This window comes from Cervus canadensis, chromosome 18, assembly GCF_019320065.1.
Source record: "Cervus canadensis isolate Bull #8, Minnesota chromosome 18, ASM1932006v1, whole genome shotgun sequence".
Taxonomy (NCBI): Eukaryota; Metazoa; Chordata; class Mammalia; order Artiodactyla; family Cervidae; genus Cervus; species Cervus canadensis.
The window spans coordinates 6,408,154-6,433,133 of NC_057403.1; the positions used below are offsets into that span (position 1 = coordinate 6,408,154).

The 24,980-nt window shown below is 42.9% G+C and overlaps 2 protein-coding genes across 2 annotated transcripts in view; one reads left to right on the forward strand and one right to left on the reverse strand.

Moving 5' to 3' along the window:
• The window catches only part of LOC122421202 (zinc finger protein 91-like), a 158,364-nt gene that overhangs the window by 49,325 nt on the left and 84,059 nt on the right, over positions 1–24,980 (forward strand). The gene's annotated exons all lie outside the window — the stretch shown is intronic.
• On the reverse strand, positions 12,077–21,648 carry LOC122421205 (zinc finger protein 724-like). Its single transcript, XM_043437074.1, is given in 6 exon segments — positions 12,077–12,175; positions 12,177–13,255; positions 13,508–13,626; positions 17,954–18,041; positions 19,049–19,175; positions 21,634–21,648. Coding segments are annotated over 6 exon segments (1,527 nt in total).

Consider the following 24,980-nt stretch of genomic DNA (forward strand, 5'->3'; position numbering starts at 1 on the left):
TGCTGCGTAGCCCAGGGAACTATTCTCAACATTTGTAATAACCCATAAGGGAACAGTGTCTGACTTGACTAATGAAAGCCTCTCCTTACAAAACTCAGTATCTCTCCTGAACACAGCTGAGTGCTCATATTTCAGAGCCAATGAGCAGCAAAGAGACACGAGGAGGAAATGGAGTTTCCACCTTAACTGGGTTGGATTGTGCACCCCCCTCACTACGTCTTTCCAAGATTTTATTAAAGATAAACAGAAAAAAAAATGGAACTTCATGGTGTGAGAATCTAGCAGAAAACACCAAATCAGTGACCATCAGGTGTAATGGGATAAACTGGTGTCAGATGAGAGAAACACTCGAGAAGACACACAGTCTCTGCTCAGGTACTTTCGCCAAAATTAAGGAAATCTCAATGTATCTTGAGAAAATTTCAGTTGTATGCATTTTTACTCCAAAAATACCTCCCCTGTTCTGTATCCCTAATAGCACATTTAAACAATAGACCTTTCTTACCAATGTAGAGAATAGTCAGATTTTTTTCAAAAGTCTCTAAGGAATTCTAGACTGTGAGGAAAGCTGAGCGCTGCAAAATTGATGCTTTTGAACTGCGATGTTGGAGAAGACTCTTGAGAGTCCCTTGGACTGCAAGGAGATCCAACCAGTCCATCCTGAAGGAGATCAGTCCTGGGTGTTCATTGGAAGGACTGATGCTGAAGCTGAAACTCCAGTACTTTGGCTACCTCATGCGAAGAGTTGACTCATTGGAAAAGACCCTGATGCTGGGAGGGATTGGGGGCAGGAGGAGAAAGGGACGACAGAGGATGAGATGGCTGGGTGGCATCACCGACTCAATGGGCATGAGTTTGAGTAAACTCCGGGAGTTTGTGATGGACAGGGAGGCCAGGCGTGCTGCGATTCACGGGGTCGCAAAGAGTCGGACACGACTGAGCGACTGAACTGTTCAGTTCAGTGTAGTCACTCAGTCCTGTCTGACTCTTTGCGACCCCACCCCATCCCAAGGGGAATTCTGCATATCAATGCGTTCCCTTGTTGATCTTTCCAAAAGGAAATATTTTGAAAAACTGAAAGCTGTTAATTCCCACTGGGAATGCTTCATGCCCTGTAGGGAGCCTGGAGGCAGAAAAGGAGAAGAGGCCCAGGCAGAGAGAAGAGCCAGATTGTGACTCATAAAATAAAAGAAAAAATAGGATTTAATAGTTGAAAACCACCTCGCCAGGCAAGAATATCAGAAAAAGAGAATTAAAGATGTGTATGTTTTCAATCCAGGGCATTTAAGGAGGAAAGAGCAGACACAGCCTCTCACCTGGATCAGGACATTCCCCTGAGAAGCTGCCATTCCTTCTTATTCTTCCTCCTGCCCTGGGTCGTTTTCACATCACGACTGTGGAGGAATCACCTCAGCATCGTGAGATTCCACCTCCAGAGGTGCCAGCAGAGCTCCTTCGCCTGCTCCCAACACCCCCACAGGCAGAAGGACCTTGAAAAGCGACAAAGGCCGACCTCTCCTGTCCTTCGTCTCAGGAGAGATTCAGGACAATCAGCTCCTCCGTGGAGACCAATCTATCAAATTGTTGTTGTTGTCGTCTACCCTTCTTTCTTCATATAAATTCCCCCAAATTCTGCTCACATGGGTGTGTGGGCTGCACTGACTTGCCCCTTTAAAGCCCACGCAGAGCAGAACTTGCTGCCTCTCCGTGGACTGACGCTGGGCCTCAGGTCTCACAAATGGACCAGGAGCCGCGTCCTTAACCCGGGCCTCCCCTTAGAATCCCCTGGAGCACTTCCTACACACCACACTGGTGCTCCCACAGGACCAGAGAACTCTGTGAGGACGGCGCCGGGGAGGTCATGTCCTAACACTGGTCACGTGACCCTGATGGGAAACAGATGGAAACCACTTGGCCAATGGTTCAGATTCTTTATGAACCATTTCAGTGGATACGAACCCCTCGAGGTCAGGTCCCCACTCTAAGAAGTTACGAATCTGCAGGTCTGAAGTGGGGCCATGAAATGAGTCTTCAGCAAGTTCCCTGTTTGTTCTGATGCTTCTCCCCCAAGACCCACACTCAGGAGCCCTGAGCTTCAGCCCTCACCCTCAGCACAGCTGAGACCTCTCAGGAGGGGAGGGTTTAGGGTGGGAATTTCTGAGGGAGGTCAGGCTAGAACCAGGCAGAGAAAGCTCCAGTACTTGGGGCTCAGGCCTTTCTAAGTGACCCTGGGTGAAGTGCTGTGGTTCCCCAGGCTGAGTGTGGATGGGTCCATTCAAACCAGAGGAGCAGGATTCTGGTGAGCTCTGAGGGTGTCACTGAAGGGGGGCCTGTGAAGTAGGCCCTGGGTTTCAGCAAGACTGCTGGTCTCCAGGAAGGGGGTCATCTAGTGCAGGTGCTCACAGGGCTGGCTGGTGTGAGTTCAAGGACCTGCAGGCTGCCTGCTCCCCAGACAGACGCTGAGGCAGCAACAGCATGGAGCAGTTCAGGGGAGCTCTCAACAGTACTCTGTATGATCCTTCTTATTAGAGCCATCACCATGGCCCAGCAGTTACGGGGGCGCAGGGGAAGGTACATGTAGAAATGATGGAAAATATATTATCACATTATTTGAGGGTTAAGGGTAGTGAGGTAACTAATTGTTACAGATGCTATCCTCTGTGCTACCTAATAGTTTATTATTACAATCTCTCCCCCGTAACCTTAAGGAAGGTGGGAGAGGTTAATGTTGGTGGTGGATTAACACTTCATTCATTACACATCAACTTTATCACCAAAAACCATTCAACTTTATTAATGAACATATATGAATATCACACATAGTCATAATAAAACCTTTTACAATCCACTGCGTGACCTTAATTAAAATACAGATTTACAAACATAGACAACAATATTCATTTCTCTGAGACAATGATCTGACAATTGTGACTTCTGTGGTTACAAAATAGAGGCTAATCATTTAATAAACAAGATGTAACTAGCTACATGACTCTTCTGGGAAGCCTTTCACATACTTTTCTAGGGTTATCAGAGATGCTGTTATCGCAAACATGTCAACTAATATTCATGACTTCGGTTGATATGATAAAGATACATCAAATTCCAGTGAACTGTCATTGTCTTATCCTTAATAAGCAAATGACAAAACTATTGAAAATTTAGAACAATCCTTTGTCTTACTTTGATACATGGAATTAATTCCAATACATTCTTTGATATTTATTTAGATTTGGTTAAATACTTTGCTACTTTTTTTTTTTTTAACATCATTCACTTGTTTTTCTTGTATAAACCCTTTCCTGTTTTCTAAACTACATTTGGGACGAACCTCTTTCTTTTTTTTTTTATTTTTAATTTTTTATTAGTTGGAGGCTAATTACTTCACAACATTTCAGTGGGTTTTGTCATACATTGATATGAATCAGCCATAGATTTACACGTATTCCCCATCCCGATTCCCCCTCCCACCTCCCTCTCCACCCGATTCCTCTGGGTCTTCCCAGTGCACCAGGCCCGAGCACTTGTCTCATGCATCCCACCTGGGCTAAACCTCTTTCATCACTTATTACATTACTAGAGTTTCTCTCCAGAGTATACACTGCATATGCATTAAATAAGCAGGGTGATGATATACAGCCTTGACATTCTCCTTTCCCAATTTGGAACCAGTCTGTTGTTCCATGTCCAGTTCTAACTGTTGCTTCTTGACCTGCATACAGGTTTCTCAGGGGGCAGCTAAGGTGGTCTGGTATTCTCATCTGTTTAAGAATTTTCCACAGTTTGTTGTGATCCACACAGTCAAACGCTTTAGTGTGGTCAATAAAGCAGAAGTGGATGTTTCTCTGGAATTCCCTTTTTCTATGACCCAATGAATGTTGGCAATTTAATCTGCATTTTCCAAATCTGGCTTGTACATCTGGAAGTTCTCAGTTCACATACAGTTGAAGGCTGGCTTGAAGGATTTTGAGCGTTACCTTGGTAGCACGTGAAATGAGTGCTATTGTGCAGTAGTTTGAACACTCTTTAGCTTTGCCCTTCTTTGGGACTGGAATGAAAACTGACCTTTTCCAATCCTGTGGCCACTGCTGAGTTTTCCAAATTTGCTGGCATACCTAGTGAAGCACTTTCATAGCATCATCTTTTAGGATTTAAAATAGCTCAGCTGGAATTCCATCACCTCCACTAACCTTGTTGGTAGTAATTCTTTCTAAGGCCCAGTTGACTTCACACTCCAGGATGTCTGGCTCTAGGTGAGTGACATCACTGTGGTTATCTGGGTCATTAAGACCTTTTTTGTACAGTTCTTCTGTGTGTTCTTGCCACCTCTTCTTAGTCTCTTCTGCTTCCGTTAGGTCCATACCATTTTTGTCCTTTATTGAGCCCATCTTTACATGAAATGTTCCCTTGGTATCTCTGATTTTCTTGAAAAGATCTCTAGTCTTTCCCATTCTATTGTTTTCTTCTATTTTTTTTACATTGATCACTGAGGAAGGCTTTCTTATGTCTCCTTGCTGTTCTTTGGAACTCTGCATTCAAATGGGAATATCTTTCCTTTTCTCCTTTGCCTTTTGCTTCTCTTCTTTTCTCAGCTATTTGTAAGGCCTCCTCAGACAGCCATTTGGCCTTTTTGCATTCTTTTTTGGGGGGATGGTCTTGATCCCTGTCTCCTGTACAGTGTCACGAACCTCCGTCCATAGTTCCTCAGGCACTCTGTCTGTCAGATCTAACCCCTTGAATCTACTGTCACTTCCACTGTATAATCATGTTGTTGTTCAGTCGCTCAGCTGTGTCTGACTTTGCAGTCCCATGGACTGCACCACACCAGGCTTCCCTGTCCATCACCAACTCTGGAGCTTGCTCAAACATGTCCATTGAGTTGGTGATGCTATCCCTTATCTTGTTCTCTTTCGTCCCCTTCTCGTCCCGCCCTCAATCTTTCCCAGCATCAGGGTCTTTTCCAATGAGTCAGCTCTTTGCATCAGGTGGAGTTTCAGCTTCAGCATCAGTACTTCCAGTGAGAATTTAGGACTGATTTCCTTTAGGATGGACTGATTGGATGTCCTTGCAGTCCAAGGGACTCTCAAGAGTCTTCTCCAATACCACAGTTCAAAAGCATCAGTTCTTCAGTGCTCAGCCTTGTTTATCATCCAAATCTCACATCCATACATGACTACTGGAAAAACCATAGCTTTGACTAGACAGACCTTTGTTGGCAAAGTGATGTCTCTGCTTTTTAACCTGCTCTCTAGGTTTGTCACAGCTTTACTTCCAAGGAGCAAGCATCTTTTAATTTAATTTATATTCTCCTCAAGACGTTGAGATCATCAGCCCTCTTTTGAGCTCTTTCATCAGTTTGGAGTTTCGTTTTCTGTCTGGAGTTAGGGAGTGTGGTAATTTCATTCTTTTCACTTGAGAAACCTCTTCACTGTCCTACAGTCTGGCTGTTAACAATTAACATTGCCAGCATCAGGGTTGGAGTGGTCCCTTCTCTCTACAACCCTTTCCAGCATTTATTGGTTTTATTTTTATTTCATTTTATTTTTTGTTTGTTCATTGGTTTTAGACTTTTTGCCAATGTCCATTCTGACCTGTGTGTGTTTTGATTGGCATTTCTCTTAAGATTTCGCCATGTTTAAATATTTTCATATGATTTTTAAAAAACCTGTGTGAGTAAAACTGACCTCTGGAGATTGTCCACTTGACCGACTGCCCTGTTTTAAATTCTTTTTTTAGGATCTACCCGAGGACATTTGTTGGGAATGAGGTTTTTTTTCCTCACAGCCCCGTAGGCCTGGGGAATATGAAGCGCCCATGAGCACAGGTTTTTCAGTCGTTACCAAAAGTGGCCACAAGGCGGCAGCATTTCTTCACGCGCCACTGTTCCGGGTTTCGTTTGTTTTTAGTGTTTCTTTTCTGCTGGAGTAGAGTTGATTTCCGATGTGTTTGTTTTAAGTGTACGGGAACTTGGCTTAGCTGTACATGAACGTATCTCTGTTCTCTTTCGGGTTCTTTCCCTATATTGGTTCTCTCGGTGTGTTCAGTAGACTTCCCTGTGCTGTTCCGTTATTTTGGATTATCTATCTGATAATAAGCAGTGAGTGTGTTAATCCCAACCTCTTAATGTCTTCCTTCCCCTACCTTTAAAAAAAGTAATCATAAGTGAGTTTTCTAAGTCTGAGTCTGCTTCTGTTTATAAATTAGTTCATTTTAATGAACTTATAGATTCCACCTGTAAGGGATGTATTTCTTTCCTTCTCTGACTGACTTCACTCAATGTAACAAAGCTCTCGGTTCATCCATGGTGCTGCCAGCGGCGTTTTTTCGTTCTGTTGAAGGCTGAGTGTGTTCAGTGTACAAATGAACCTTTTACTTTTCATTTCTCTATTGATGGATATTTTGGTTGATGCTGCTTTGGATATTGCCAATAGTGCTGCCCTGAAGAGAGGGCTGCGAGTGTCATTTAATATTAATATTCTTTCCGGATTTAACCCAAGGAGGGGGCTTGCCGGATCATGTACTAAGTCTATAGTTAGTGTTTTAAGGGATGTTCATACTGCTTTCCTCCGTGGCTGCACCCGCCGATTTCCCTCTCCTCCCACAGTGTAGGAGGATTCCCTGTTCCCCTCACCCTCGGCAGCACCTAATATTTGTAGATCGTTTGGATGTCAGCTATGCTGATGGGTGTGAGGTGATACCATGGCGCAGTTTTGATTTGCATTTCTCCAATAGTTAGTGACGTTGAGCATCTTTCCATGTGCTCTGTGGCCTCCAGGATGCCTTCTTTGGACAAAGGCCCATTTAGATCTTTGGCCCATTTTTCTAATGGGGTTTTTTTTTTTTTTTTTTGGATTGAGCTGCATGAGCTGTTTGCATGTTTTGGAGATAAATTCCTTGTTTCTAAATTCAGTTCCAAACATTTTTTTTTCCCATTCCAAGGGTTTCTTTTTTAGTTTGGTTTACGGTTTCCCTTGCAGTGCAAAAGCTTTTGAGGTTGGAGACTCTTTTGTTGAGTTTTGTTTAATTTTTCATTATTCTAAAAGTAGATCCAAAAGAGTTTGCTGTGGTTTATGTCAAAGCGTGTTTTCTCTATAATTTCCTCAAGAGGTTTAGAGCAATTGTCCCTCCATTAAGCTCTTTAATTGATTTGGAGTTACTTTTTCTGTATGAGGATAGGGAATGTCACAGTTTCATTCACTGTTATCTTATTTGTTGTTATCTTGTTACCCTCTCCTCTGTGCCGACTCTTAACAATTTAACTTGGTAGCATCCGTGCAGGAGAATTCCCTTCTCTCCAAAACCTTCCAGCATTTACTGTTTGTGAACTTTTTGACAAAGGTCATTTTGACCCGTGTGAGACAACACCTCGGAGTTTTGGTTTGCGTTTTGGTAAGACTGCAGGGTGTGGAGGCTTTGCGTGTGATTAAAAAAAAAAGTGTGAGTAAAACTAACCTGTTGAGATTGGCTTCTTGACCGTCTGCCCTCTTTTGACTTCTTTTTCCAGGACGCATCCGAGGACATTTATTGAGGACAGGTGTTTTTTCGTTAAATTCCTGCAGGCCTGGTAAATAATGAAGTGCCCTTCCGCACAGGTTTCTCAGTTGCTGTTGCCAGATGTGGCCACAAGGGGGCAGCATTTCCTCATGCTCCACTTTTTTTTTTTTTTTTTTAAGTTGGTGTTTGTTTTCTGTTGGAATACAGATTTCTGGAATCTGGAATATTTCTGTTGGAATTCCTGTTGTGCTTGTTTTAGGTTTACAAGAACTTGATTCAGTTATACGTAGATGTATATCTATTCTCTTCTTTTTAGGTTTTTTTTTTTTTTTTCCCATATAGGTTCTTTCAGTGCTTTCCGTAAGATTCCGTGCTCTTCAGTAGGGTTTGTTTTTTTTTTTTTTTTAATCTGTCTGATAATAAGTAGTAGATATATGTTAATTCCAGCGTATGACTGTCTCCCTGCCCCTACGTTTTTTGAAATAATCATAGGTGGGTTTTAATAGTCTGAGTCTATTTCTGTTTATAAATCTGTTCGCTTGAAAGAATTTATAGATTCCACCTGTAAGTGATATAACATCTCCCTTTCCCTCTCTGACTTCTCTTAGTAGGATAAATCTCTTGGTCCATCTATGCCATTAATGGCATTATGTTGTTGTGTTTCTTTCTGATGGCTGAGTGTATTCCAGTGTCTATATGGATCAGTTACTCTTCATTTCTCTCTATTGACGGACATTTTGGCTGAAGTGCTGTCTTGGAACTGGTGAATAGTGCTGCCATGAAAACAGAGGAGAAAGTATCACTTTAAATTATGATTTTATCCAGATCTAAGGGAAGGAGTGGGCTTGCCTCATCAAGTGCTAACCATATTTAGTGCTTTAAGGAATCTCCATACTGTTTTTCTTAGTGGGCGCACCCTCTCATTTCCATCCCCGCCCACAGTACAGGAGGAGTCCCTGCTCCCCTTGCCCTCGGAAGCACTGAATCTTTGTAGATCTTTTAGAGGATGGTCATTCTGAGGGGGTGAGCTGACACCGCGTTGCAGTTTGATTGGCATTTCTCTAACAGTGATGCTGAGCATCTTTTCACAGGCTTTATGGCCATCTTGATGCCTTCTTTGAAGATACATCCATTCAGATCTTTGGCCCATTTTTTCTCTTGGGTTGACTGTTTTTTGATATTGAGCTGCAGGACCTGTTTGCATGTTTTGGAGATGAATATGTTGCTTTTAAATTCGGTTGCATTTTCTCCCTGATGTTTAGGGTTTTCTTTTTCTTTCATTTTGAGTTTCCCTTGCTATGCAAAAGCTTTTGAAGTTAATGAAGTCCCTTTTGTTGAGCTTTAGTTTTCATTATTTTAAGAGTGGATCCAAAAAGAATTTGCTGCGATTTGTGTCAAACTGTGTTCTGCTTATATTTTGCTTAAGAGGGTTAGAGTAATCGTCCCTCAATTTAGAACTTTAATTGATTTGAAATGTCTTTTTCTGTAATTGGTTAGGGACTGTCGGTTTCATCATTTTTCACTTGTTTAAGGAACCTTCACCCTGTCCTCCACACTGGTTGTTAGCACTTTGCCAGCATCAGTGTAGAAAGATTCCCTTTTCTCCACAACTGCTCCAGCATTTACTGTTTGTAGACTCTTTGACAAAGGCCATTTAACCAATGTGAGGAGATACTTCCTTGTAGTTTTGATTTGGGTTTCTACAAGATTTCATGACGTGAAGGGCGTTCATGTGATTTTTTTTTTTTAACAGTGTGAGTAAAACTGACCTCTCAAGGTTGGCCTCTGGACCATCTGCTCTGTTTTAAATTCTTTTCCCAGGACCTACGAGGGCATGAGTTGAGGACAGGTGTTTTTTCCCTTACATTCGAGCAGGCCTGATGAATATTAAGTGCCCATCAGCGCAGGTTTTTCAGTTGCTGTTACCAAAAGCGGCCACAAGGTGGCAGCATTTCTTGATGCCCACCAGCGCCTTAGGGCAAGTCCTGTTCTGGGTTGTTAATTAGAATGGATACACCCGAGGCTGTGTCTCCTTACTTCTCCCTGATGAGCCTTTATCCCCGGACAGATCTCAACGACTGCCACACCCCTCTGCAGAAGGAGCTGTCCTCTGTCAGTGGGGTGACCCTAAGGAAGGAGGCTGGAGGTGGGAACCTCGCCACCAGGAGACACGGAGCCCAGGGCACTTTGCAAAGCTCTTCCAGCCCAGAGACCCCACCATCCTTTGGGGGCACCAGGGTTGGTCCTGCTGCAGGAGGGTCCCGTGGATCTGGAGGCTGTGGGCTCATGCAGACGGGGACAGGCGGTCCAGGTCCATGGGGTGGGGGGCTGTTTGCCTGGCACACGCTCCCCAGCGCCCTCAGCCCCAGGACAGCCCAGCCCGGGGTCCCAGCCTGCTCAGACTCCAGGGTGTGACACCAGCCCAGGTCCCCAAGACCTGAGGGGAACAGAGTCAGCAGTTCGTTTCTCTTTTTTAAAAAATGTGTTTTTTTGAATTGTAGTTTACAGGGGTTATCTTGTGGTGGCTTGAACGGCAACTTGATTCATTTATTCATGGACGTACATATATTCTTTATTGGTTTCTTTTCCCACAGAGGTTATTACAGAGTGTTGAGAGGGTTTCTTGTGCTTTGTGGTGGGTCCTTGTGAATTATTTTAGAAGTATAAATAGTACTGTGTTTGTTATTATCAACCTGCTAATTTCTTCCTGCCCTGCACATTTCACTTTGAGGAACCATAAGTTTATTTTCTAAGTCTGTGATGCTGTTTCTGTTTTGTAAAGAAGTTCACTTGTATCCATGTTTAGATTCCACCTGGAAGTGGCTTTGCTTCTCGCCTCTGGCCCCTGGCGGTCTGGTGGCGAGCATGCTTGGTCCTCATCCGGGCTCCCCACATTCAATTCAGGCTACTGGCTACACTTAGGACAGGAGCTCCGATTTTCCCTTGTGACCCTACTGGTGCTGTGGCTCTGCTATTTCTTTCTCTGCCTGATTTTCACAGCGGTTGTTTCTTGCATTAGCAAATATGTGAGCCTCTGATGAAACAATGACATATAATTCCTCACAAGCTCAATGATGGTAATGGCTTAACTTTAAATTTGGGAAGAAGCTCCAAGTGGGAATATTTTCATGGACCACAGAGGCTGGAGAAACAGGTAGTCCAGCGGCTCTTGGCTACTGCGTTATGGCCTCGTCCAGTAACGTTGCACTGAGCGCCCTGTCAGCGGAATCTCTGCCAGGCCTGGGAACGAACATTCCTAGCACCATGGCTCAAACCGGATGTGAAATGCCATCAAAACCGTGGTCAGACTTACGGCCATGAAGGGGCCATGCTGACAGGAAGCTGGCACCTGCTGTCTGCTCCTGCGAAGATTAAATCAGGAGCCACTGCCATTGTTGACCTTCAACAATCCCTGAAAGGCGTTGAGGGGCGAGATCAGGTTCTGTACTTCTGTGTCTCTTTTTCTGTTTTGCATATAGGGTTGTCGTTACCATCTTTCTAAATTCCATATATATGTGTTAGTATGCTGTAATGTTCTTTATCTTTCTGGCTTACTTCACTCTGTATAATGGGCTCCAGTTTCATCCATCTCATTAGAACTGGTTCAAATGAATTCTTTTTAACGGCTGAGTAATATTCCATGGTGCATATGTACCACGGCTTCTTTATCCATTCATCTGCTGATGGGCATCTAGGTTGTTTCCATGTCCTGGCTATTATAAACAGTGCTGCGATGAACCTTGGGGTGCACATGTCTCTTTCAGATCTGGTTTCCTCAGTGTGTATGCCCAGGAGTGGTATTGCTGGGTCATATGGCAGTTCTATTTCCCGTTTTTTAAGAAATCTCCACACTGTTCTCCGTAGCGGCTGTACTAGTTTGCATTCCCACCAACAGTAACACCTCCATTTAAATGTTCAGTGTACATGCTACATCACTGTGTCCTTAATCTCCTAATGGAGAATAAATATAAATGATTTCTCTCTAGGATAGAAGGCCTTGTCTCATCTTTGAGTAGCAATCATCAAAAACATAACTTTGCATACACACTAAAAAGGAAGCATAGCAGCATGGAGTCACTTGAGAGTTCAATAACATATCTTGGTTTTCAAATAATCACAAATCGTGTGAATATAAACAAAGATATATTGCTAATAATTGTACATTTCTAAATACCAACCCGTCATCTTGTGATCCATACTAACATATCAATTTTCTATGCTTTAACTATGGATTACTGTCTACAATACTTCTCCTGAAGAGAACTTCAAAAAAAAGGATTGATGAAATGCTTTCTAGTGTGCAGGCTTCCCTGAAAGCTCAGTTGGTAAAGAATCCACCTCCCACTCCAGTATTCTGGCCTGGAGAATTCCATGGACACAGTCCCTGGGGTTGCAGAGTTGGACACGAATGAGCAAATTTCACTTTTTCTAGTGTGTAATATCTGGTATTTATTTAGATTTAACTTTCATTAAATACTTTCCTACATTGTTTTATGTCATTTCTTATCTTTCTTAAATAAACGGTCCTGTATTTTCTGAAGTGTATGTTTAGGACAAACCTCTTCCATCACTTATTTTATTACTAGAGTTTCTCTCCAGTATGTGTTTTCTGATGTTTGGTAAGTTGAGAGCTCTGATTAAAGCCTTTGCCACTTTCCTTACAGTTATAAGGTTTCTCTTTCAGTATGAATTCTCTGATGTCGAGTAAGATGTGAGTTCTTGATAAAGGCTTTTCCACATTCTTTACATTTGTAAGGTTTCTTTCCAGTATGAATTCGCTGGTGTTGAAAAAGACTTGAGTACTGACCGAAGGCTTTTCCGCATTCTTTACATTTATAAGGTTTCTCTCCAGTGTGAATTATCTGGTGGCAAGTAAGACCTGAGTGCTTCCTAAAGTCTTTGCCACAATCCTTACATTTATAAGGCCTCTCCCCAGTATGAATTCGCTGGTGTTCAGTAAGAGTTGAGTAGTGACTGAAAGCTTTTCCGCATTCTTTACATTTATAAGATTTCTCTCCAGTATGGATTACTTGGTGTTTAGTAAGACATGACTGCTGTCTAAATGCTTTGCCACAATCCTTACATTTATAAGGCTTCTCTCCAGTATGAATTCTCTGATGGTAAGTGAGACCTGAGCACTGGTTAAATTCTTTGCCACAATCCTTACATTTATAAGGCTTCTCTCCAGTATGAATTCGCTGGTGTTTAGTAAGAGTTGAGTAGTAACTGAAGGCTTTTCTGCATTCTTTACATTTATAAGATTTCTCTCCAGTATGGATTACTTGATGTTTATTAAGACATGAGTGCTGTCTAAATGCTTTGCCACAATCCTTACATTTATAAGGCTTCTCTCCAGTATGAATTCTCTGATGGTAAGTGAGACCTGAGCACTGCTTAAATTCTTTGCCACAATCTTTACATTTATAAGGCTTCTCTCCAGTATGAATTCGCTGGTGTTTAGTAAGAGTTGAGTAGTAACTGAAGGCTTTTCCACATTCTTTACATTTATAAGATTTCTCTCCAGTATGGATTACTTGATGTTTAGTAAGACTTGAGTGCTGTCTAAATGCTTTGCCACAATCCTTACATTTATAAGACTTCTCTCCAGTATGAATTTTCCGATGGTAAGTGAGACCTGAGCACTGCTTAAATTCTTTGCCACAATCCTTACATTTATAAGGCTTCTCTCCAGTATGAATTCTATGGTGTTGAGTAAGGTTTGACTTCTTATTAAAGGCTTTGCCACACTTCATACATTTGTGTGATTTCTGCTGCATATGAATTACCTGATATTGAGTAGGACATGAGCTACAAGGAAACACTTTGCCACATTCTTTACATTTGCTTGGTTTCTCCCTGGCATGAACTAGCTGATGCAGACTGAAATGTGAACACCTAAAAATGGCTTTGCCACTTTCCTTAGCCTTGTAAGGTTTCTGCTCTGTATGGATTCGCTGATGTTGAGTAAGCTTTGAGTTCTGATTAAAGGCTTTGCCACACTTTGTACCTTTATAATGCTCCTCCCCAGTATGAATTCGCTGATGTTGACTAAGATTTGAGCAAGACATAAATGCTTTTCCACATTCCTTACATTCATAAGGTTTCTTGCCAGTGTGGATTTGCCGATCTTGACTAAGCTTTGAATTCTGATTAGAAGCATTGCCACACTCTGTACCTTTGAAAGGTTTCCATCCTGAATGAATTTTCCTGTGTCTACTTAGACTGGATGAGTTAGTAAAGGCTTTCTCACATTTCTTACACTTGTAACTTTTCTGCAAATCCTGAATATTCTGCTGTTGAGTAAGATTTGAAGACTGATTAGAAATATCACTACATTCACAATTATAAGTCTTCTCTCCTGTATGTGTACTTTTCTGTAGTGGAAGACCTGATGTTTGATAAAAGATATTCCTACATGTACAATTTTTAGAATCCTTGTCTGAAGATTGAGGTCCCTGATGTTTCATAAGGTTAGAGTCTTGTTCAATTTTAGATCCAGTTTCATTGCATGAATAGCTTCTCAATCCATCGTAAATATTCTTGTAATTATTGGGGGTAGAGCTCTTGCTTAAGGCCTGATTCGTGTTATTACATGTGAGAAGTTGTTCCATATTAACCATATCATGATGTGTATTGAAGAATGATGGTGGGATTAACTCTTTTCCATTATTATCAACATTACACATTTTGGAACAGAAAGAAACTGTCTGTTGGTGGAAGAATAATGACCCCTTGCTCACAGATCCCTCAAATTGATTATATTGTGAGTTTTCCCCATCATTTTTAAATTTCTGGTTTTCAGACGTGCTTGAATGTGTGTGTAATTGAAGCCTGTGTTCAGAGTGGTTTGAATGAGTATTTGCAGTAGAGACTGGATTACTTTCCAGATTTTCCACATTTCCTTTCAGAGAACGTGTATGTTTCAAAAAATAATTTAAGCCTTTGCTTGAAAAGATACACATCTCTGCAGATGTTGTTAACTGAAATGGGTGTTTTCCCCAATTTGACTCACATTGCTCATTTCTTTTGGCAGTAATGTCTGCATTATGTGAAACTGTCTCAGTTCCTTTATGTCCATATAAACATCTTCTAGGTCTTTTACAAAGCCCTGTATAATCCTGGTCTTTCATTAAATGTTCATTTCCAAAATGAGCTCTTTCATGTGTTTCTAGGTTTGCCTTTTGGATTAAATTTTCTAACCTTGGATTCTTTGACATCAAAGCACGGATGTTGTGAGAAGACACAGCTGAAAGATACCAACTAAAAGTTTATCAAAGTGAAAGATATCAAATCTACTATTCTCAGTGAATATCCTTAAAGATGTAGAGAAAATAGAGACACAAGAATCAAGATGCAAGAGGATTAGGCAGACTTGGAGTTCATCTCTCTCCACAAATGCATCAAGCATACATCAGAAATGAAACAACTCTCACAGAGGCCCCTCTGAACACTAGCAGAGGACCTACAACACCTAGAAGGACAAGAAAGATTCCCACTTAGCTAGTTAGGACCAAAGAAAGAAGGAAGAGGAGAGGAAGTGGGATGGGACCTGCAACCCTCGGGGGGATCGGAAGAGAGGAGGTCTCCATGTCGGGAGAAGCCTCTCACTGGGGGAGCTCAGTTGGGACAGAAGGGGAGCCTCGTTCTCTGTGGGAAGAGAACATGGCAATGGTCTGTGGCAGCAGGACAGAGTGAGATACACACGGGGTACTGACCCCTGCCCTGTCCACCCAGCCTGAGAGGGTGTCCACTGCTGCAGACAAGGGCTGGGTGCTGGAACGTGGGGTGTGGAGAGCAGACCCAGGCAGAAGACTGCTGTTGGCTGTGAGGAGACATCATGACGGGACGGGAGGGAGGGAGGAGCTTTGCAAATGGGATGCTTGTGGAGGAAGCCTGCACCACCATAGAGCAGAGCAGTGTTGTTGAGTGATGTCCGAAGGGAAGAACCCCACTGCAGCCTCTCTCCCCATGTGCTGGCCCCTTGTCCCTGGCAGTAGGAAGGGCTGCCACCCGGGTGGGCTCTATTGAGGCCCAGCCATGGCCTCCCCCATGCCCCTCCTCTACAATCAGCAGACTCCTATGCTCTGGGGCAGCCTCTGGAGCAGACACCTGTGGGTGGGCCACATGCTCAGATGGAGCTGAAAGCACAGCTGAGCCTCAGGGTTAAGAATGAAAAGCTGAAGTGTCTCCTTGCAGCTGCACTAACCATGCTTTTACACAGGCAACTGGCTGTGTCAACTCAGTCCCTATAGAGCATCTGAAGGACAACCAGGGATCCCCCAGTCATGGAGGTGTAGCTTTAGCAGCTGTAGACTTTGTGGGGATGTACGTGGGGAGGTGGGGCCAGGCCACAGTCTGAGCTGCCCCATAGCACCACAGTGGATCCAGCTCCATGAAAGCAACTCTGGGCCCTGATTTCACTGGATCTATGCTGGTGACTTGGTGAAAACAACATCTGAGAGACACCAGGGCCATGTGCCGAGATACCCATGGTTGAGGTGGGGCCAAGTGCAGTGCCGACCAGGGTCACTTGAGACTCACACAACGCGTGAGCACACCCCAAGGGGAACATCCCCAGAGCAGCAATCCTCAGGGGCTTCTCTCCCAGAGGGTGTGCTCCAATCCCACCTGCCTCTACCACAGATCAGAATCACAGTGAAGAAGCAGATCTGGGGGCTCTGTTCCACCAACCTGGAAGCAGACCCACCACAGACAGGACGGTGACAGCCACAGATCCACGGGGAAGCCCCCCTCAATATCCAGGGCAGGCTCGGGTCACAGTAACAGCAATCAAAGCCCAGATCAAGGGGAGAAGGGCACAAGCCTGTGGATCAACCTCACCCCACAGGGGGAAGACAACAGAGCAAGAGGAGCTAGGATCCTGCAGCCTGCAGAACAGACCACAAACCCAGAAAATGTGACAAAATGAGAGGACAGAGAAGTATGGTGTAGAGGAAGGAGCACGACAAAAAGCTACAAGAACCACTAAATGAAGAGGAGTCAGCAGTCTAATGATTACTTTCTGACTTAAGTCATCTTAAATGGAGACGCCGCTAGGTGCCTTCTAACTCTTTAACCCACTTCTTATTTTAGCGTGTCCTATTAGATGTCTCGGAGAAGGCAATGGCGCCCCACTCCAGTACTCTTGCCTGGAAAATCCCATGGACGGAGGAGCCTAGTAGGCTGCAGTCCATGGGGTCGCTAAGGGTTGGACGCGACTGAGCGACCTCACTTTCACTTTTCACTTTCATGCATTGGAGAAGGAAATGGCAACCCACTCCACTGTTCTTGCCTGGAGAATCCCAGGGACGGGGGAGCCTGGTGGGCTTCTGTCTATGGGGTCGCACAGAGTCGGACACGACTGAAGCAACTTAGCAGCAGCAGCAGCAGTAGCATTAGATGTTTCAACCTAAACATCATAAATGATACTGACGTAGGTCTAATCAGAAAGTGAGGACACATAGGACAAAGTCTGGGGAAGCTGATAACAAGATTATTTAATAAAGAAGTAGTTCTTGAGAAATTAAATAAGAAATGAGACTTTTAAAATATGGTGGGAACACAGGGGAAACTATCAATGCTCTGTGGAGATCTAGTTGGGAAGGAAATCTAAAAGAGTAGGTATATACTAAAACCGATTCTCTTTGCTGTACAACACTGTAAACCAGTTATACTCCAATGAGAATGTTTTTTAAAGATTATATTATCTAAAATTGTAATAGTTTGAAACCATTAAAAAATATAGTGGAAAATGTTTTAAGCTCTTATGCCAATTTATTTGAAAATTCTTTGAGCTAATTGAATATATTTAAGTCTTTTAGCATTGAGGAATTGCACCAAATACACTTAACATTTCATATGAGTTCATATGAAGAAAACAGAAACTTTGAAGTAACACTGAGATTTGCATTCTTTCTCTTTAGGGAGGTTTTGGTTTATGCAGTGAAGAAATTACTTAAATTTAAAATGTATAAGATCATATTTGTAGCTTCCAGTGTTTTAGAAATTATAAGTCAGAAAAAAACCCTCTGTCCACAGTATTCCTACAACTTTGGCAGTATGTCTACGATTCCACTCACATACTACCATCTAGTGGTAGAAACAAACTTGAATAGCGGCGTCTTAGAGTTATTCAGAAATGTGCACAGTTTTCCTAGGGCCCCCAGGAAATGCAATAGTAACTGATTCATGCAGGTTGTCACAGGCCAAGAGGAGATTTTCAGTTCTCACTGTGATTGAGAAAAGTAATCACTGGAGATGAATTCAGGAATGACTTCAGAGACAGAATGGGGCAGGTGATATCCGCCCATGACAGCAGCAGAAAGAAACCCAGGCTTCTCTAAAATCATTTCCACTGAAGCAGATCTTCCCAAACCACATGACAGAGGATGACTTCCTCACTGATCCTTGGACCTGTCATTGAGTCATCGGCTCCATCCCTTCACACCTACCTGTGTACATGGCTGGCATCTCCAGTCTCCTTACATCCCAGGGATTCTTCATTTGCTCCAGAAAGGTGATCAGGTCTGGCTTAGAGACCACAAGACCTGCTATCAGGAAAAGGGGTGTTTGTTTTGCTAGAGATTCATCAGTTTCCACTCTAATATGTATTCAGGTGAGAAGAGAAGGCACGTGTGCTAAGTCGCTCCAGTCATGTCTGACTCTTTGCCACCCTGTGGACTATAACCCACCAGGCTCCTCTGTCCATGGGATTCTCCAGGCAAGAATACTGGAGTGGGTTGCCATGTCCTCCTCCAAGAGATCTTCTCAACCCAGAGATCGAACCTACTTCTTTTACGTCTCCTGCATTGGCAGGCAGGTTCTTTACCACTGGTGCCACCTGGGAAGCCCAGAGGAGGCATGGTAGAATATTAATACAGCCTGGAAATAAAGTATTTGGGGACATCATTTCCTAGGCTGTATTAACATTCTCTGGTGGTTCAGCTGGTAACGAAGCCACCTGCAATGTGGGAGACCTGCGTTTCATGCCTGGGTTGGGAAGATCCTCTGGAGAAGGGAGTGGCTACCACTCCAGTATTCTGGCCTGGAGAATTCCATGAACTATTCCATGGGGTCGTAAAGAGTCGGACACAACTGTAATCTTGCTCATTATATTAACACTCTAGAGAAGGCATGGTTGAATGTTAATATAGCCTAGAAAATTATATCCCTAAACACTTTATCGAAAGCACTTTTATAACACTAACAAATACATAAAGAAAAGACCTTGACATTCTAGTCAAGTACCACTAAGGCCAAAGTAAGTAAGTAGTAGAAATCTGATTTGAAAAGGAGAGTGCCACCCTCTTATACCACAGAACCTGGAGAATTACCACTAACCTAGAAGAAGGAGGCAGATCACATCAAGGAAAAGTCAGAATCTTAATGAATCATCATGAAGTCTTCTTTCTCAACTCAGAAATACCCATTTTCCCATAGAAAGCAGGGATCTAAAACTATTGTAAGAAGCAGAAGATTCCAGGAGACATTCTAGAAATACAGGAGCCAAAACCCAGTGGGTAGATAAGGGATTCTGGAAAGAAGTTATCCTCACCCAAGGAGGCCAGGTTCCTGTAGTTCTCTAACATCACGTCCCTATACAATTCCCGCTGACCGAGGTCCAGGCATTCCCACTCCTCTTGAGTGAAGTCTATGGCCACATCCTGGAACGTCAGCCGTCCCTGAAATACAAAGTACAGATGCCATGGGGCCGTGGGAAGACTTCCTAATGTGACCCAAGATGAAACCAGCAAGAGAAATGGTTTTGATTTAGGAGAGTGGCTTGTATTATAAAATAATATAATTTTTACACAGTAATATTTTCTACCACATTTTTAACCCCAAGAAAAGAGGATGAGATATGATCATCAACCACTACAGAAATTCTTCTGATTTGGAAGAGAAATTACAAAATAATCAGATCAACATTGACATATTTATTTTTGAGTGTTGTACTCATTTGACAGAGGATAAACTGTCTATCAGAAGAAACAGGAAATATTTTTAAAAAGCACTTCCTGATCCAAATGTTCTGGAGTGGGCGCAGTATGTCACATTTTTAACAAGCTTATTTGAACTAGTAATGTTGAAAATTCTGCTCCATGAGTGACAATGTTTGAACATCAATGAAGCAGAATAGTAAGGAAAGAATTCATGTTTAACTTTGAACTTTAAGTGCTTTACAGGTTTTACAGGTCTGATACGACAGTAACCTCAGTGACAAGAATCATCTTAATGATCTGGTATATACTATATGTCTTTCTGACAGTTTTTCAGAGTCTTGAATGTATAACAGAAATAATTTAAAATCAATAATGTTGCTGTTGCATCTTTTGGCAAATATTTTAACAAACATTCTTTAAATGACAGCTTAACTTTTACTTCAGTTTCTGACTCTAGACTTTAATAAAACAGAGACAAATGCACAGAGCTAACTCTAATGAAAGTTTATAGAAATTCCTGTATTTGTAAATAATACTAAAAACAAGAAAAGTGTTAGTCACTCAGTTGTGTCCTACTCTTTGCAACCCCAGGGCCTGTAGCCTGCCAGGCTTCTCTGTCCATGGGATTCTCAAGGCACGAATACTGGAGTGGGTAGCTATTCCCTGCTTCAGGGAATCTTCAAAAAAGAAAAAGAGAAAAACCAATCAAATGATGTTAACATGTTCATTCATACAGACATACACTAAAATGGGATACTTATTAATAGTAATAGAGAAAAATTGTCATGTCAATAAAATCAGGATAATTTTTAACTGATTGAAAGTGTACATAAATATTTGAGGATATTATTTTAATTTTTTTTAAATAGACTAGGGTGCAGACATATACAATGATAAAAAATTAGAGAGCTCTGGTTCTGAATCTTTTAATGTCCTGCATAATCTGTATCATTTAAAGGGGACATTAAAGCCCCTTGGCGGGTCACAGCTCTCGGAGGACAGACTGTGTTATAGCTCTCAGGTCTCGAACAGACCGTGTTATAGCTCTTAAATAAACCAGTGTTACAGCTCTATGTATTTAGATAATAGCAGGAAAATCCATCTTTGAGGCATGAGGGCACGTTGATCCAAAGACGCGAAGAGATCACTCCATCGCGCGGGAGAGAGAGGGAGCAAAGAGGGGAGAAGAGGGCTTTGGCTCTTCTTTTTATATGTTTCTGTGTCCCTGGGCCTGCCTTATGTAAATTGGGCTTAGGCAGGAGCGTTGTTTGTTTTACCTGACGTTCTCACTCTGGCCCTCGGACCTTCCTTTGTTCTATTTTCGCGGGCTTTCCCTTCCAGGTCTTTTAGCCACTGCCATTTTGGACTCTTTTTCCCTATTCTAACTACCTAACAGGCATATCCATCATTTTTTCTTTCCAAGACCCTTGTTCAAGACAGGGAAAAAAAAAAAATGAATTTCATAGCGTGGAAATCTCACAGAAGCACCTGAACCAGTGAACATCAGAGGTCATAGGGTACATGGAAAAATGCATTATCACTGACGGGTATTTTGGCAATATTAGGAAAACCATGATCTCAATCTATCAAGAAAAATGTCAGTTTTCTGCAAATTCCACCTCCTATATACCTCCCATGATCTCTAGCTTAATAGTCCATTTTTTATTACATATTTCTTATTGGTATAGAGGTTTGTCTATGCTACTTTAACTTCTGACAAATTCTGGAATGCTGAGTTCATTCTACTAACAAGGACATTTTCTTACTCCTGTTCTTCCTGTTCTAAAGAGCTGAATCGCATTCACATGTAAATTCATCATGGCATTTCCCCAACTTCCCTAAGATCCCAACACCGAACCACATCCCAATGGGAATCTCAGATACCAGTGCCTCCCCATGTTCATCTCTCACAAAGTGAATGTATTCAACATTGAAAATCACTATTTCATGCTGAGAATTCATCATGCTTTATAGCCGGGATACAGACAATGGAGAAAAGGCTTTGGGACATCAGGGAGACGCAACCTGAAGAGCTGGTTTTCACTATTAAAAAAAAAAAAAAAAGGAAAAATAAGGTGATAACAAGCATCCTAAGCAGAAAAATTAGCAGCAGAGAACTAAAGGTTTGCAGATTCTCAGTCCAAGCATTTCAGGAAGAAAAGCAGACACAGCCCCAGACTTATGACAGGACACATACCTGAGAAGCTGCCATTTCCTCCTTTTCTTCCTTCTGCTCTGGGTCTTCTCTGGGGATGTTACATCCCAAACTCACATCTGCATCTTGAGAAAATACCTTCAAAGGCATCCATGCAGCTGTTTAACCTGCAACTGCTGCAGGGAAACAGAAGAAAAAGTTTTCCTGTTTCCCTCACCCTTTTCTGAGCTCCTTTTCGACTTTCTGTGTTCCCAATCTGTAGTGGGGAATCAAGACTAACCTGATAATGCTAATCACATCCTGGTGCTCTACACTATTTGCAGATCGTCCGGGCTAGTTCTTCTCCTTCCTTTTCGAGTTACAGAGAACAGCTCACGAGAGACAATGGACCCTGCTTCTGGGCTAGCTGACCCAGCCTATGAGGGTTGTGAAAAAAATGCCAGAGGAAGACCCGCATTCAGAGCCCTGAGGGGAAACCTCACACCTGAGACCTCAGGAAGAGAGGATTTAGAGAGGGAACTTCTAGAAACAAAGAAGGTCAACCTGATTCCCTGGGGAGGGGCTCTTTCTAGGGTTAGTGTGGTGGTCCACAGCCTGCCTGTGCCCTTGGGGGTTGGGAGGGGAAAGGTGAGTGAGTGGTGGGAATCACCTGGGGGGTCTTGGGTTCCTGCCAGGCTTTACTTGCAGAATTCTTCCCAAAGATCTCCCCTGTCCTTAGTTTTGTTCACCCCCCTCTGCAGCCTGGGGACACAGGTTTTCACAAAATGATTTGTTTTGTGACCACCTCTCTGCAGGCGTGGCAACTCCAACTTCAGAGACCAGGAGCCTGGAGGCATGTCCATCCCCGCTTTCTTGGAAAAGAAACTGTTGCAGGAAGGGGGACCCCTTCCAGGGCCCGAAACTGGGCTCTTGTCTAACACTCGGAAATGAATTGCCCGAGGAGACACATGTGCTGACAAAGCAAGAGATTTTATTTGGAAAGGGCACCCGGGGGGAGAGCAGAAGGGTAAGGGAACCCAGGAGATCTGCTCTGCCACGTGGCTCGCAGTCTTGGGTTTTATGGTGATGGGATTAGTTTCCGGGGGGGTCTTTGGCCAATCATTCTAATTCAGAGTCTTTCCTGGTGGCCCACGCATCGCTCAGCCAAGATGGACGCTAGCAAGAGGGATTTTGGGAAGTGGATGGAAGTGAACAGACACGCGGTGTCTCCTTTTGACCTTTCCCCCACTCTTCCGGCTGCTGGTGGTTTATTATTTCCGTATTCCTTATCAGGATCTCCTGTCATAAAACAACTCATGCAAATGGTTACTGTGGTGCCTGGCCAGGGTGAGCGGTTTCAACCAGTGTTCTTCCCCTAACAGCTCCCCACTGAGAGACTTCATACTCAAGATGCTTCTTGGGAATTGGGGCGGAGGTCTCTTTCTTCTCTAACTTCTTCCTGCTGTGCCTGGGCGTAGGCTTGCCTAGCAGAGCAGAAGTCTCTCTCTACCTGATCTAAGTTGGGGTGTTCCACATCTGAAACCAGCTTTCACCCTTGTAATAACAGCAATTTGGTTTGAAACTGTTGGCACCTCTCAGAGAAGAAATAGACAGGGGCCAAACAGGAGACCTAACAGGATGGTCATCGCTGGTCCCCAGAAACAGGAGGCAACATTTGGGGTGAGGGCTGCAGGGTTTGTGACTTTTTTTTTTTTTTTGATTGGCTGGTGGTGAAGCAACAGAGCTGAGCTCCAGGAATCTTGTGTTTAGTCTGAAGTTACCATCCTCCACCTGGGTGGGGACTCCAGTTCTGTAGAAGAACTCAAAGACATTGTTATGCATATTTTTTTGAGTAGGAGCCAGGACTCTGTCTCAAGGCTGTACCACCATTCGATTATTTCTCCTCTGTTTCTGTATTCCCTCCCTTCCCTGATTAGCAATCATTTGAATCCACCCTTTGGAACTCAGGGAAGGTCAAGGAGGCTGAATGAAGCCTATATCCTACGGATGAGAAATGGAGAACACACAGCAGATCTGTACTCCAGAGTCGCCACCCCACAGAGTCCTGCTCAGTTTTAATTTAGGGAACAGGGCAACTATGACTGTGATAACTTCCTGTCCAAATGGGGCACAGGACTGCCTCAGCTTGGAGAAGAGACACTGAATTGGAAGTATTCCTGAGTTCCAAGTCCTAGATCTGAGCCTTGTATGATTGAAATCTCAATCCCTTGGTCTGCCATTTTGTTGTAACAGACCCAATTAGTAGTAGCTGGAGGAGGGATAACTGGAATTTTAATAGACAAAATAAATCTCTTTTATTTTTTTTTTAGAAGAATAGGCCTGAAACTCAGTCTGGACCTGACACTTCGGGGAGACTTTTAGCCAGATGGCCAGTTGCCTAATTTTATAAAAAGTAAGGTATAAGTTACTAGCTTCCAGCAGACATTGTTTTGAGAATGCTGGCATCTAAGCCTGACATGACTCAGAAAACTCAAGTGTTTAGCAATACAATGTCTAATCTGAAATTACACCCATAGTAACACCTGGTTATTTCCCAGGATGTCTGAAACATATCTGTTGGGGTCCTTTAATGGACCGGAACCTGGTGGTATGGAGACAACGATAAGAAAGTAAAAGAGAGAAAGAGAGAGAGAGAGAGAGAAAAAGACCAGGAGACCTAAGCTCTGATGGAGCAAAGGTGCTTTAATGACTTTTCTATGAGTATATATAGGCTGCAGTACAAGAAACTTCTTTCGGGAATGATAGAGATCAGAAAACCAAATATACAGCAACCGTTATCAAGGGAACAAGGGGTAATGTTAGTCACGAGGTCAGGAGACAATCCATCTCTCAAGAAAGGGGAAGGAGACTAAGCTGTTTTGTCCTAAGGAGAATGTTTACTAAAGGAGACTCATGCTTGCCTCACACAATGACCTCAGTCCCTGGGAGCAGCGTGCTGTTCCGCTTGAAGAGGGACAAAGGACTCATGAGAGACATCATGTAGGAATCCTCCCATCAAACATTCCCTGACAATTCCCCCTTATTTATTTATAATATTTGTAAGAAGAGTTCTGACCATCAGAATTTTTTAGTTTTGACAATCTTTGCATGAAGGCAATGGTAGACAACAAATATAATTTTTAAGACAGTCACCAAAATTATGGTTCTAGATCTAATGTTATGAGTAAGACTTTGAAACCATCTACATGGGTCTAACCCAGATATTTGATCAGCTAATTGTTTAGCTAAAGTTTCCATATCAATGGAAGAGGGCAGATTATTAGAAAAGGCTTCAAATATTTTTTTTTGTAATAATTGTACATTCAGAGAGGCATTATCATGTATGTTTTGTAAATGAAACTTGATTTGTTCTCAGTTGTAGGCACTATTATTAAAATGAACAGGAGTAA